Raw genomic sequence first — 13,833 nt, 5'->3', positions numbered from 1 at the left:
TTGGCAGTAGGTACTTTTATGTGCTGAGTCATCTCATTGTCCAGGAGCAAAGACTATTCATTCAGGTACCATTCCTACACTAGAGCATACCTGTGAATGTTCCAAATCCAAACAGTTACCTGTGGTGAATCTATGTCTTACATGTGTTTTGCAAAGATGAAGTTAAACGTTTTCCTATGTGTGTCTGGGTGGTAAGGAAGGGATGGATGGTCTGATTGTTCTCTGTTATGTGAATGGCAGTGCTGAGAGGTTCAGGAATTCATTCACCCAGAAGCAGAAAGACAAGCATGGTCATTGCAACATATATGGCCAGGTCTCTTCATCCAGGAGTCTAAGGAATTACCATTCTTTTTAGATGTCTTGGGAAAAGGTTGAGTGCCAAGAGAGGTGTGAGTAGGACTGAATATGGACCCATACTGTGCGAAGGGTATTTCTGATGGCTGTCAACAGTCTAAGGAGGCAGCAAACAGAAGTCATACCAGGGTAGCAAGACGTTAGCACCCTAAAGAACAATCCTCCTGGTTTGCAGGCAGACCGAGAAAGGCTGTGGTGTCGCCTTTTCTGGATCTTTCAAAATTGGAGGAGCTGTTAGCTCCTGGGTCAACTCTGCTGTGAAAGTCTGAAGGTTGGGAGAATGCCAGCTCTGCCACTCTTCGTTGCAATACCCATCTCCTCCTTGGCTCTGTGTCTACTTCTCTCCTTTGCCATTCATTTTCCAGAGTGTTTATGCATCAGATTTCTCTGTTGTTTGTAGTTCTGAGCTAGCAGCTGTACACTCTTAAGACCATTGGACCCAGCTAATCCCCGCTTTAGTCTTGTAGCTTCCAACCCAAGATAGACACATGGGTATAGCTAACGATTTTGTCTGTACATATGGTCTACCCGACAACACGAACACAAACCATCCGCTCGAGTCACGGTGTCTGAGCCAGAACTGAAGCCTCTCCCCCTGTGCCCACACACATTCCAATGCTTTCCTCTTGTTCTTTCTTCATCAGACATCTCAGGAATTTGTGGAGAAATTAACCAAGAGGCTGAAGAGACACCCTGAGGAGACCGGAGGCTTCCAGGAGGCACCATTGGCCTATGATGCCATCTGGGCCTTGGCTTTAGCCCTGAACAAGACCTCTGGAGGAGGTGGCCGTTCGGGTGTGCGCCTGGAGGACTTTAACTACAACAACCAGACCATTACAGACCAAATCTACCGGGCCATGAACTCCTCGTCCTTTGAGGGTGTTTCTGTGAGTTACAGCAGCTTTGTCATGTACCCCATGGTAAGGGACACCTTGGAGGGCCCCTAGATGCACACCTTCTTAGTCACAGGCTATAGAAAGAGGGATCCCCAAACCAGAAAAGATGACAATGAAAAGAATCGCTGTATTCTATTGCTTTTCAACCTGGTTCTGGTGTTTACAGGTCAGATGAGAAGTGTAGGATTTTTTTTAAAGAGATTAACAACTCAAGAATTAATCTCCTCATCCCTTTTAAAGTAAGGAAATTAGTGTCCAATAGGGTTGTGTGATTGCTCCTGGGCCCCTCTCTGGGAACTCTCTCACTCAGATCTCAAGGGTGAAGCTTCTCAAAAGAAAGCTGTTCCCAGAATCTAGGGTATGTGCATCTGGGGTGTGTCCTATATGCAGCAGATGCCATAAATAGCCTTCATTCAGAAGCTCAATTACATCAAAAACAGAAGGTTTCAGAATCCCTGATGTTCTCTTTTCCTCCTGCTTTTATACCCTCTGCCTTCCTCCACATGTTTCTCCTCAGGGCCATGTGGTCTTTGATGCCAGTGGCTCCCGGATGGCATGGACACTTATCGAGCAGCTACAGGGTGAGCTCAGGCCTGAGAGGCTGGGGAAGGGGCAGGCAGGGTTGAGCCGAGTGCTCACTTGGGAGATCATCGATGCATCTAAATAAGACCTGGTATTTTTTGTTTACCTTGCACTGTTCGTCAGGCCTTAGACAATGATAAAAAGAACAGTCTTGGGTAGGTCTTTTGCAGTGACTCTGTTCTCTCAAAGGGGCATGTGGATTAAAAAGAGCCTTTCTTTTCTCCCAGTGGCTTTAGTTTTAGTCCCAGAAGTTGCCTGCCTCAGGCTAGGTTGAGGGATTAGGAGCTGTATGTGTGTCCTGAAAGATCAAGAAAAGCTGAACCTAGGAAGCTGGCTCTTTATAAAGGGAATCCTCTCAGTTTCTTGCTATGTGAGAACAGTACACATAGCTGGCCCTTTCTAGATGGCATTTCCATATAGCTTAGCACTGAGGCATCTACAGAGCTTTTGTGGGTTAATCATTCAGGTCCACCTGAACTCAGTCTCTTGTGGCGTGGCCAAGAGGCCCATTTCTTAGCCTCCTGTGAAAAGTTTGTCTCTACCCCCACCTCTGCCACCAAATCCTGTCAGCTCTCTTTGTATATGGGACAAGTGAGGCTGGACATCAGCCAGGGTGCAGTGGATGTGAGTTGGTGTTTGGAAGGAAAGTTGTGTTAACTGTGGCCCTTCTGGAAGAGACACCTTGGGAGCAACTGCATTTCCCTTAGTGGCGCTTTAAGAGGCAGATGTGTATTATCCAAGGCATTAGAACCCAAGCCAAAGGGAGAGAGGCTTCTAAAATTAAAGCCATTGGGGGAAAAAAAAGATCCTGTAATTCTCTCCATCATAAGAGGGAGACTAGGCAGAAATTGCTTAAAGCTTTGGAAGCCAGACTCAAAGTGAGAGACACGTTGCTGGAGAGGTGTGAGACAATAGAATAGGTGGTAGACCTGCAAGGCGCCTTCCTCTAAGAGCCTTAAATACCTGAAGGGTTATTCCAGGTGTTCAGATTGCCTTGGGAACCACCTTGTGTTGCTGTGAAGTTGCCCATCCAGGTCACTTTGGGTCCTTCAGTTGCTTAGGTCAATGGCATTATATGCAAACATGGAGGGCAACTTTGAGGGAAACGGAAGCTTGAAAATGCCTAGGGTGGCTTCTCCCTGCCCATGACAACTCCAGTCCTTTGCTCAGGTGGCAGCTACAAGAAGATTGGCTACTACGACAGCACCAAGGATGCCCTTTCCTGGTCCAAAACAGATAAGTGGATTGGTGAGTTCTTCTTTGGTCCTTCTGAATAATCATTGTCAGACTTTTGGATGAGGGAGCGAGGTACGGTTGGGTTGGAATGGCAGAGGAATGGGAGTGAACACAGCCTCCAAGAAGGGGGGGCCCAGTTGATGTAAAGCTGGAACAGGCCAAGGGTCATCCTGGCTCTGCTGCAATGAGTGGGAATTAAAAGCAACACAGAGGCGCAGAGAAACGGAAGCTCTCCTCCAGCCTTGATACATTAGGAACAGGGGGGACTTCAGGTCCCTATCAGGAAAATAGCTGTTAGCCTGTAGTAGAGGAAGCAAAATTTCATACCCTTCTTATTATCTACTTTGCCCTTTGTTCTTTTTGACTTGCTTTGTTTGTTTTCCCCTGAATTTTATATATTCATTTTGTATGCATATGGAGGTCAGGGGGCAACTCATGGGAGGCCTCTCCTACCACCATGTGGGTCCTGGGAATTGAACTCATCAGGCTGGATCATCGGGTCCTCAGGGCCTTCACGCCCCGAGCCGCCTCACCAGCTTTTGTGTCTGGTTTTTGTGTTGTTGTTTGTTTGTTTCCCTGAGTCAGACCTTCATCCTATGTCTCAAGAGTGTTGGGATCTCAGGTGTATACCACCATGCCCAGCTTACCTTGCAGGTCCCTTCCTTTCTTCCTGTCTTCCTGTCTTCCTTCCTTCCTTCCTTCCTTCCTTCCTTCCTTTCTCTCTCTCTCTCTCTCTCTCTCTCTCTCTCTCTCTCTCTCTGTTTTCTTTTCTTTTTTCTCTTCTTCTCCTCTCCTTCCTACCTACCTACCTACCTACCTACCTACCTACCTATCTATCTATCTATCTATCTATCTATCTATCTATCTAAGAAAGAGTCTCACTGCATAGCCCTAGCTGTCCTGGAACTCGCTCTGTAGACCAGGCTGGCCCTCTAACTCACAGAGACCCACCTGCCTCTTCCTTCTGAGTGTTGAAATTAAAGGTCTGTGCCAGCACACCTGCCCTACTATGCACTTTGTTTTTTAAAGAGGGAAAGAAAGCAGTTATTTTGGTATGCTAAATGACGGGAAATGGGAAAGATACTGGAGGTAAGCAAAAGGGAAGTTCCTACTGATGAGGAAGGATGCTAAGGCCATTGAAGGCAGCTGCCACCTGCTCCTGCCTTGCCCAGTGAAGTGTGTGTGTGTGTGTGTACACATGCATGCTGTGTGGCCAGTATGCCATAGTGTTCTTGTAGAGATTAGAGAGCAACTTTGTGAAGTTGGTCCTCTTCCATCTTTTTAATTTTAATTATTTTTATGTGTTATAGGCATTTTGCCTGTATATATGTGTATGTGTGCCATTTGTGTGCTTGAGGCCAGAAATGGGCATCGGTGTCCTGGAACTGGGATCACAAATAGTTGTGACCTACCACCTGGGTGCTGGGAACTGAACTTGGGTCCTCTGGAAGAGCAGTGTACTCTTAACTGCTGGGCCATCTTCCCAGCTCCCTATTTTATTTTATTATTTATTTTGAGACAGACTTTTACTTTGTAGACCAAACTGACTTCAAACTGTGTCAATCCTCCTGCCTCCGTCCCCCAAGCATTGCTTCAGTTACTGAGTGAGTTAACATGCCTGTGCTTTGCTTCATTTTTATTATTTATTTATTTTTGTAGCTTGAATTTAGGGCAGTGTTCTGTACAGTTATAGACGCTGCCTGGCCTAAATTGAACTTTATAATTTTTCTTTTTTAATTGAAATTAAGTAGGTGTTTTCTGTGTCATCATCCTCCCCCCCCCCACACACACAAATTTGAGCTTTCCCTTAATAATATGGAAACACTTTTGGGGAATACTACCCTGCTAGGGTTGTTCTTGTGCCTTTTCCTGGAGGTTAGAAGAGCACACTGGATACTCTGAGGCTCTCCTGGCTTTCTGCTTCTGTAATTGTCTTTTGCACCTTTAATAGTGCAGCAGGGGATGTTATGTAGGGTTATTTCAGCTGTTCCCTTCTGTAGCTGTCCCAGCCCCCCTCCCCCTGTAAGACAGAGAAACAAAAAAAACAAAAACAAAAACAAAACAAAAAGAACAAACAATCAAAGCCAGGAGTGGTGGCATACACCTTTAATCCCAGCACTAAGGAGGCAGAGGCATGCAGATAGATCTCTAACTTGCAGGCCAGCCTGGTCTACAAAGGGAGTTCCAGGACAGCCAGGATGTACAGAGAAATCCTGTTTGTCTTGAAAAATAAAAACAAACAAAATGAACATGCAGCCCAAGAGACCCTCATCACAGACCCCATCTTCTCATTTTCTGGTTGTTTCTCAAGGTTCCCAGTGTCCTCCAGCATTCTGCCTGCCATAGCCCCTCAGTGCATTTGATGGCCCAGCAGATGGCCTTTCACCCCTTTCTCCTATCCTGCCTTCATGCCACTGTCCTCCCTTCTTTTTCTTTTCCCCTCCTCCCCTGTGCCATGCAGGAGGGTCTCCCCCAGCTGACCAGACCCTGGTCATCAAGACATTCCGTTTCCTGTCACAGAAACTCTTTATCTCCGTCTCAGTTCTCTCCAGCCTGGGCATTGTTCTTGCTGTTGTCTGTCTGTCCTTTAACATCTACAACTCCCATGTTCGGTAAGTTTCTCTTCTGACTTGATCCTTGGCCTGGCTGCCTCTCTGAGGTACTGACCATACTTCCTGAAGAGTAAGAAAACAAGAGCTCTCAAGGCTGTGTGTCATAGAGTGTGGAGTGATGACTCACCAAAAAATGTAAGGGAGAACCAGGCATGACCCCCTACCCTTGCTTTAAAGAAGTCAGCTAAAACGGCAAAAATATGTGAGGCCCAGTGCACAATCCTGGGCTTTGACTAGAGTTTGCTACTAGGGCCTTGTGCTGCAGGAGCCCTGTGCTCCCCTAGGTCCCAACCTGTGGCCCAGCAGCTTATCCTGAGTATTCTTTCTGTCTGTTCCCAGTCTGTCTCCTCTATCCGCCCTAGGGATAGGGTTATGCTGTTGATGACATTTTTGGAGAGCCAAGCCTCCCTGGAGGAGATGGGGTAATTCTGCTTTCTCTCCCACCCTTACCGCCTCTGCCCTAGTTATATCCAGAACTCCCAGCCCAACCTGAACAATCTGACTGCTGTGGGCTGCTCACTGGCACTAGCTGCTGTCTTCCCCCTTGGGCTGGATGGTTACCACATAGGGAATGGCCAGTTCCCGTTTGTCTGCCAGGTGAGTAGATGGTGAGCCAGCTTATACCTTGTAGAATATGGCTTTCCTGGTCCTCTCAGGAGCACCTCCCGTGTCTCTCTTCTTTCCCTGACGAGTGTCTCCTGTCCTGTCTTCCCCCTAGCACCACCCTTTTGATCTCTTTCTCTCTGGCTCTGTCCCTTTTTTGGGGGTGCCAGGCCTTTTCTCTGGCTGGTTGCAAGGTTGCTAGGCATGCCTCGAAGAGGAGAGCCGTGAAGTACTGAAGACAAAGGAAGGGGCCCGCGCTCGGAACTTATGAACAATAGTGGCTTGTTTGTGGTGTGTGGGCTGAGAAACAAAACTGGGCTTTCCCGTGGGAGTCTCGGTTGGAGTTTGAAAGGATGAAGGCAGAATCAAAGCAGATAGAGTTAGGGCAAAGGACTTATCATTACAGAGGGAGGAGGGCCTCTGGGGACTCTTGGCCCAAGGAGTTTCTGGGACTGTGGGGAAAAGTTGGCTTCAGTGATGTTTGAATGGTTCTCTACTATAACGAGGCACCCACTCTTTCCCTGATTCCTTCCGTTTCTGTCCTCCATTGTGTTTCTGTCCTGATCGCACTCTGTGTGCACACACGCACACTCATGCCTTCGGGAAGTGTCTGTTCCTACTGGGATCAGCATGCAGCAGGAGAGAGGCAACTAGGAGATAACATCTAGGGAGGGATCTGTAGAAAGTGCTGTGGACAGAGAGAAGGGAAGCAGCTCATGGTCCATGTTTGAATGGCCCTCAGCAAGGAGGTGGTGTTTGATGCATGAGATCAGAAAGAGAGTAGATAAGGCAGATTGAGTGGTTCAGCATAGCTGGCTGGGGCACAGGGAAGGTGAGGGCCTGGGAGACCAGGGGATGGTCTGTGCTGAGTTACATTCGGAGGTGGTAACTGTAGGCGCTAGATAGATCAGTAGGCTTTAAAAGAATACTCTGGTTCTGTAGTCCCTTTCCTTCCCTCCCCTCCCCTCCCCTCCCCTCCCCTTCCCTCCCCTTCCCTCCCCTCCCCTTCCCTTCCCTTCCCCTCCCCTTCTCTCCCCTCCCCTCCCCTCCCTCCCTTCTCTCCCCTCCCCTTCCCTTCTCTCCCCTCCCCTCCCCTCCCTTCCCTTCCCTTCCCTCCCCTTCCCTTCCCTCCCCTTCTCTCCCCTCCCCTTCCCTTCCCCTCCCCTTCTCTCCCCTCCCCTTCTCTCCCCTCCCCTCCCCTCCCCTTCCCTCCCCTTCCCTTCCCTTCCCTCCCCTCCCTTCTCTCCCCTCCCCTTCCCTTCCCCTCCCCTTCTCTCCCCTCCCCTCCCTTCTCTCCCCTCCCCTCCCCTTCCCTCCCCTCCCTCCCTTCCCCTCCCCTCCCCTTCCCTTCTCTCCCTTCCCTTCCCTTCCCTTCCCTTCCCTCCCCTCCATACTCTGCTTGTTTTGTCCTGCCTATTTTTTGCCACCTGGTCACTGTTCACATTGTTTCCTGTAGCTCCATCCAGCATGGGCTCAGGCCCACCTATTACCAGTGTCTTTTCTTCCTTTCTAGGCCCGCCTTTGGCTCCTGGGCTTGGGCTTTAGTCTGGGCTATGGCTCTATGTTCACCAAGATCTGGTGGGTCCACACAGTCTTCACAAAGAAAGAGGAGAAGAAGGAATGGAGGAAGGTGAGTGACTTCCCAGACCCAGCCTTTGATCCCAGGCATAGAGAAGACCTTTCTGACCCGTCTTCTCTGGATATCTACTCAGACCCTAGAGCCCTGGAAACTGTATGCCACAGTAGGCCTGCTGGTGGGCATGGATGTTCTGACTCTTGCCATCTGGCAGATTGTGGATCCCTTGCATCGAACCATCGAGGTATCTACCACTTGAGAGGAGTTGCTGAGCTTGGGAAGCTGAGCAGGGCCCATCAGCTTGGCATTTCCAGGGCTATATGTGGTCTTGAAGGATACAGCTACTTAGTGAAGGCCAGGCTGGTGGCGCATACCTTTAATTCCAGCGTGCCTTCAATGTCAAAGCTCAGGAGGCAGAGGTGGGCAGATCTCTGAGTCTGGTCTCCATAGTGAGACCCTGACTTTAAAAACTCAGGGAGAGAGCTTCTCAGTTTTCTTTAGATTAGGGGCTCTTCCGTCTTTCCCGGGTGGAGCCTTATCGAAGCTTCTTGGTTTATCAGGGGTCTGGGAGGATGTGTAGGGTTTCCAACCATCAGGGAACGGGGAGAATAAGCCCTTCTAGTGTGCTCAGGAGAATGTCCCCAGGCCTGAAGTAGGATGTGGTGCAGTACCGCGTCTCGGGAAAACAGGCAGGGCTGGGGGTTGAGGAGCTGGAGAAGAGTTCAGTCATGCATCCTTTTGCTCCTTTCCTCCCTCAGACTTTTGCCAAGGAGGAACCAAAGGAGGACATTGATGTCTCCATCCTGCCTCAGCTGGAGCACTGCAGCTCCAAGAAGATGAATACGTGGCTTGGTGTGTGGGATGTGGGCTGAAGGAGGAGAGGGAGGAGGCAGGAGGCATGGGTAACAGCAGGAGGCCAGGGGAGAAGGACCATTGGGAGAGGAGCCAGTTTCAATGCCTTTATCATTGCACTAAACTTTTCAAGAGTAGGAGAGCTTTGGACTTTTGCTGTGAATAGTGATGTTCAGCAGAAGGCCAGGGCAGGTGAGTGACCCACCCATCTGTGACTGGTCAGCTCCTGAGAGTAAGACCAAGGTTGTAAGATCATAGGCTTAGCTTCTCTTCAGCCTGACTAACATTCCTCCGTTCTACAAATCCACACGGTGAGTTAAAGCATGTTCCTGCCTGATGGGCTAAGGGTTGAGACACTGTGTAGCATCTATTGGATCATTCCTAGCTGCTCCATTGGAGGCTGAAGTGAGGTCTGGGCCAGGTAGGTGCAGCCACACTGAGAATTTGCTATGTCAGATAGAGAGGAAGGCTTCCTTTACACAGAGGAGCTACAAAGAGCAGAAGTAAATGAAGGACAAAGATAGGAAGAGGGTTGAGTAGGGAGTGTGATGGTCCTGTTGCCCAGGTGATGCTTTCCTGTTGTCCTAGGCATTTTCTATGGTTACAAGGGGCTGCTGCTGCTACTGGGAATCTTTCTTGCATATGAGACCAAAAGTGTTTCCACTGAAAAGATCAACGACCACAGGGCTGTGGGCATGGCTATCTACAATGTTGCGGTAAGCTCCCTTGACACCTGGTGTTCGACCTGGAAACTGTTAAGGTGGTAGGACGAGAAGAATTAGGAAACTAGATCTGAAATCATTTGTGTAGAAGTCATAAAACACTGGTTAATATCTGATTTGTAATGTCATTGTTGTATGACATTCCTATGGAGACATGAACAAATGTCAATTCATTCTAGATAGGGCATCGCAATAGACAGAAGAAATGACTTTATCAAAGTCTAACTTGGCATCCTACTTTCATTTCTGTTGCTGTGATAAAGTACCCAGGCAAAAAGCAACTTTGAGGAGAAAGAACTTATTTTAGCTCACACTTCCATCAATGAGGGAAGTCAAAACACAGGAACTTGACAGAGCTACTCATGCAGAGTCAAGAGCAAAAAGAAATAAATGCATACGTGTTTATTCACAGTCAATCCAGGTCCTCCTGCCTAGAGTTTGGCACCCTCTATAGTGACGGAGTCTTCCCACATCATTTAACAATAGAAATCAAGATAATCCCTCCAAGCCAACATGATCTAGACAATCCTTTATTGATAATCACCTGTGTGATTTTAGAGTCTAGAATCTAGACTCTGTCAGGTTGACAAAACTAACTTTCATACTTGGAGAATCTGTGCATTTGTTGAGGTCACTACAGGAGCATGAGGGAGTTAATGGCATTTATGCCATCTGAAAAGTCCACTATAGCATGGGTGATGGCTCATGGTAAGTGCACACCTCAAGTTCCCTGCCCAGCTTGCAGGCAGTTCCACAGGAAAGCACTCTCTCACCAGGAATTAGCTACTGCTTATGAAACATTGGGGATGGTCCTCCTTAGTCTTTGGAGTTTCACATGTCTCCCTCTCTTAGGGAATGGGATGTTTCAATTCAAAGGATATAACAGCATAGCAGTTTAGAAAGAGCACTGCATTGGGGTGATAGATCCTGATGCTTTCAAGACAACATACTGAGCTGAGTTTGGTTCCTAGAACACAAATCAGGAAAAGCAGGGTGTAATGACATGTGCTTGTAATCCCAGTGCTAGGTCCTCAGTTCTCAATGACCAGGCAGCCTCCGGCAATGGGGGACTCTGTATGAAAAACTGGAGTAGAGGAAGAATGACAACTCTAGCCTCCATATGCACATGCATTCACAGGCGTGTGTACACATGTGCTCCTGCACCACACATATAACATACACAGATAAGCTAGAAGGAAGCACTGATCTAGAGCTGAGAACCGGTTTGGTAGTTTATTCCTGATTTTTTTTTTTTATCTATTTAAAGTTGAGGGTCCTCCTGAATCTGTGGAGCACTCCCCAGGAGTGTGTCTTCATGGGCTCTCTCTTCGGGAAAGGAAACCCTGCATTAGATCTGAGTCTCCCAAATGCTGTCTCTCCAGGTCCTGTGTCTTATCACTGCTCCTGTCACCATGATTCTTTCCAGCCAGCAGGATGCAGCCTTTGCCTTTGCCTCTCTGGCCATAGTGTTCTCTTCCTACATTACACTGGTTGTGCTCTTTGTGCCCAAGGTGAGGTCCGGCTCTCCCCCTGCCTGTCCTAGATAGAACCAGGACTTCCTTGTTTTGGCCCAGCTTGTCTTTACGCCCAACCCTTTACCAGCTGCTCACTCACACAGCTCCTGCTCAGCCACCCACCCAGGGCCCCAACCTTTGCTCCCAGATGCGTAGGTTGATTACCCGAGGGGAGTGGCAATCTGAAGCACAGGACACCATGAAGACAGGGTCATCCACCAACAACAACGAGGAAGAGAAGTCACGGCTGCTGGAGAAAGAGAACCGTGAACTGGAAAAGATCATTGCTGAGGTGTGTGGTGACAACTGGGGGCCCATGTCTAAGGGAAGTTGAGCCTTAGATACAGGTTCAAGTGTTGGTGATTTGCAGAGGATCTCATAAGCCCTGCAAGGGAAAGGGTTGAGAGTCAGTCTCAACTAAAATTTCATGTTAGCCTGAGGGCAGGGAGGAAGCTGTGGAGCGGTGCCTGCAGATTCAGCCCTCCAGAGGCAAAGGAGCAGTCGTTGGCAGTGGTCAGGGGGAGGCCGTTGTGAGCGGTTGTAGCCCACATTCACATTGCTGTGCGAGGCAAGTAGCCACAGCAGATCGGTTCTAGGCAACTGCCCACAGTGTCCGCTGTGTCCAGGCTGTAGTTAGAGACCAGTGCAGCGCTGGGGGTGGAGGGTGGCATTCCAGCTTGGTTGATGCAATCTTCCTGCCATTTATTCTTTTGTTTTTGAATTCACTTATTTTCCTCGATCTGTTCTCTTGGTGCCTTTACATTCTTTGGCTTTCTTTGTAATTTTCCTGATTCACATTTTAACCTCCGCTCTCATCTGTACATCTCGTTTTAATGCCTGTCCTCCCTTCCCCTCCTCCCGTCTGTTCCTCCCACTCTTCCAATTGTGTTTCTCCCTCCAGAAAGAGGAGCGTGTCTCTGAACTGCGCCATCAGCTCCAGTCTCGGCAGCAGCTTCGCTCACGGCGCCACCCCCCAACACCCCCGGACCCCTCTGGGGGCCTTCCCAGGGGACCCTCGGAGCCCCCTGACCGACTTAGCTGTGATGGGAGTCGAGTGCATTTGCTTTACAAGTGAGGGGGTACCAAGAAGGATACGGCCAGTAGGGGAGGGAAGGGTGTGGGAAGAGGGTGGGGGACTGGGAGGAGGGCCAGGACTCCTGTCTCCAGCTGGAAGAACATGCTCCAATCCTCCTCTTATAAATATACGTCACTCTGTGAATCTGAGGTTATTTGGGTCTCCAATACTCTTGGGAAACAGACCGTCTTCTCTCTTATTCACTCATACAGTTTTGTATCACTGCTTCACAGTTTAGTTTGAACCCTGCTTGAAGCTGTTCACTCATAACCCCAGAGGGGCAGCTCACCATATTTTTTCTCCCACAGCCTGTCTTGTATAGTTACCACGGAAACTCCTGCGATTTTAGCAGCAGGGGTCTCCCCACAAGTGTTCTTCCCACACCAGCAGGACCCTCTCCGTTTCTCAGCATCAGAATGTCCTTTCATTGCCGTCCTTGCCCTATACATCCCGTGTTTTCCTCTCCCTAAATGTTGCTTCTTCAGGGGATTCACCCCTACCCAGGCCCACATGCTCTTGGCCTCTTTGCTCTGTGTGCCCCTGATTCCAGCCTCGCACCCCGCCCTCTGAGTGCATATTTTCTGAGTGCTTTCTCGTGCTGCCTGATCACTTGCGTTCTCTGAGTGCCCTGCACCTGTGAGTGCGCAGTGGTTATGGATATGTGCTGTGGTGTGCTTGGATAGGTGTGTATGGTATGTTGAGCACACTAAGCTGTCTTCCTCATGTACACATGTCACGTCTTTCTGTGTTTTACTTGTGTGACACTGCATTCTGTATTTACTTACTTGCGTCTTAACGTCATTGTGTGTTTTGTGTGTATATGTTTCCCTGGCTGGCTTCACGGCAGTCTTCTGTCTCACTCAACCTTTTTGAGTGTTTGGATTACAGTTGTTTACCTGCCTTGATGCCGTGTCTTTTTCCAACAGAGTCGTGTGCACCCAACATGCACATAGTTAAGCACATTCTCCCCAGTTGGTGTGTTCTGGGCTGCCCATACCCTCTCCTTGGTGTTATGTTTCCCCTCAGATGTCCCCTGAATTCCTTGCTCTCATGTGTACCACACAGTCATCTCTCAAGACTGCATCTTAGTTTTCTTTTCTTTATTATCATTATTATTATTTTTCAGAACTAAGGGAAAAGAAACGGGTACAGATTGGAGGCTGTTTCCAGTGGATAGTAGGTCCACATCCTAACCAAACGAAGGCGTGGACAGATGGACTGATGGGGCGGGAGGCAATGTCCCTTTCACACTGTGGTGTCTCCTGGGGAAGGATCTCCCTGAATCCCAATAAACCAGTGAACAGTGTGACTCTGCACCTCATCCTCCATCCTGCGAGCCGAGTGGCTCCACGCCAGGAAGGGAGAAGCCCAGGCTCTCAGGCTCGGAGTTAATGAAAAGGCTTTGAAGTGGAGAGGTGCAAAGAGACCCGTGATTGATCCCTACAGGATTTAGCAGGGCAAAGCAGGACAAGATTAAGGCCCTGATTAGTGAGTGGTGACATTGGTGGTTAAAAGTGTGGACTGCCAGCCTGCCAGGCCTGCGCCACACGCAGAAAGGTCTCCTGATCTCTGTTTCCCACTTTTGGGAATCTGGTAATAACAGTAATGATGATGCATTTCTCAAACCCAGAAAGGAAAGAGAGCTTGGAGAACCACAAGTCTATTTTCTGGGAGCCAATTAAAATACCCTGTGGCAGTGGTCTTGAACATCTCTGGGGGAGAGAGGGTCATCATTTGTCAGACTTTCTGAGATGCAGCAGGGTTTGGAGGGAGACAGGGGATGGAGAGTTTGGGTGAAACCTCCTCCATAA

The 13,833-nt window shown here is 48.8% G+C and overlaps 1 protein-coding gene across 4 annotated transcripts in view; it reads left to right on the top strand.

Annotated features, from left to right (window-relative positions):
• Positions 1 to 13,328, top strand: part of Gabbr1 (gamma-aminobutyric acid type B receptor subunit 1) — a 28,334-nt gene extending 15,006 nt beyond the window's left edge. For 3 of the 4 annotated variants that reach the window (XM_005087199.4, XM_013126093.3, XM_013126094.3), the window contains 12 exons: positions 999 to 1,241; positions 1,768 to 1,831; positions 3,003 to 3,080; positions 5,530 to 5,680; positions 6,145 to 6,277; positions 7,797 to 7,913; positions 7,996 to 8,103; positions 8,618 to 8,711; positions 9,300 to 9,427; positions 10,816 to 10,944; positions 11,096 to 11,239; positions 11,849 to 13,328. In XM_005087199.4, coding sequence (XP_005087256.1) covers positions 999 to 1,241; positions 1,768 to 1,831; positions 3,003 to 3,080; positions 5,530 to 5,680; positions 6,145 to 6,277; positions 7,797 to 7,913; positions 7,996 to 8,103; positions 8,618 to 8,711; positions 9,300 to 9,427; positions 10,816 to 10,944; positions 11,096 to 11,239; positions 11,849 to 12,022 — 1,563 coding nt within the window. In that variant the 3' untranslated portion in view covers positions 12,023 to 13,328. Of the gene's footprint in view, positions 1 to 998; positions 1,242 to 1,767; positions 1,832 to 3,002; positions 3,081 to 5,529; positions 5,681 to 6,144; positions 6,278 to 7,796; positions 7,914 to 7,995; positions 8,104 to 8,617; positions 8,712 to 9,299; positions 9,428 to 10,815; positions 10,945 to 11,051; positions 11,240 to 11,848 lie in introns of those variants that run through there. The other variant, XM_021223676.2, reaches the window with a different exon arrangement.
• The last annotated feature ends 505 nt before the right edge of the window (positions 13,329 to 13,833 follow it).

The sequence above is a fragment of the Mesocricetus auratus genome, unplaced genomic scaffold, assembly GCF_017639785.1.
Source record: "Mesocricetus auratus isolate SY011 unplaced genomic scaffold, BCM_Maur_2.0 Super-Scaffold_100027, whole genome shotgun sequence".
NCBI classification, from domain to species: Eukaryota; Metazoa; Chordata; class Mammalia; order Rodentia; family Cricetidae; genus Mesocricetus; species Mesocricetus auratus.
Note: the sequence above shows the minus strand (reverse complement) of the source record. Positions and strands in the feature narration are given on the sequence as shown.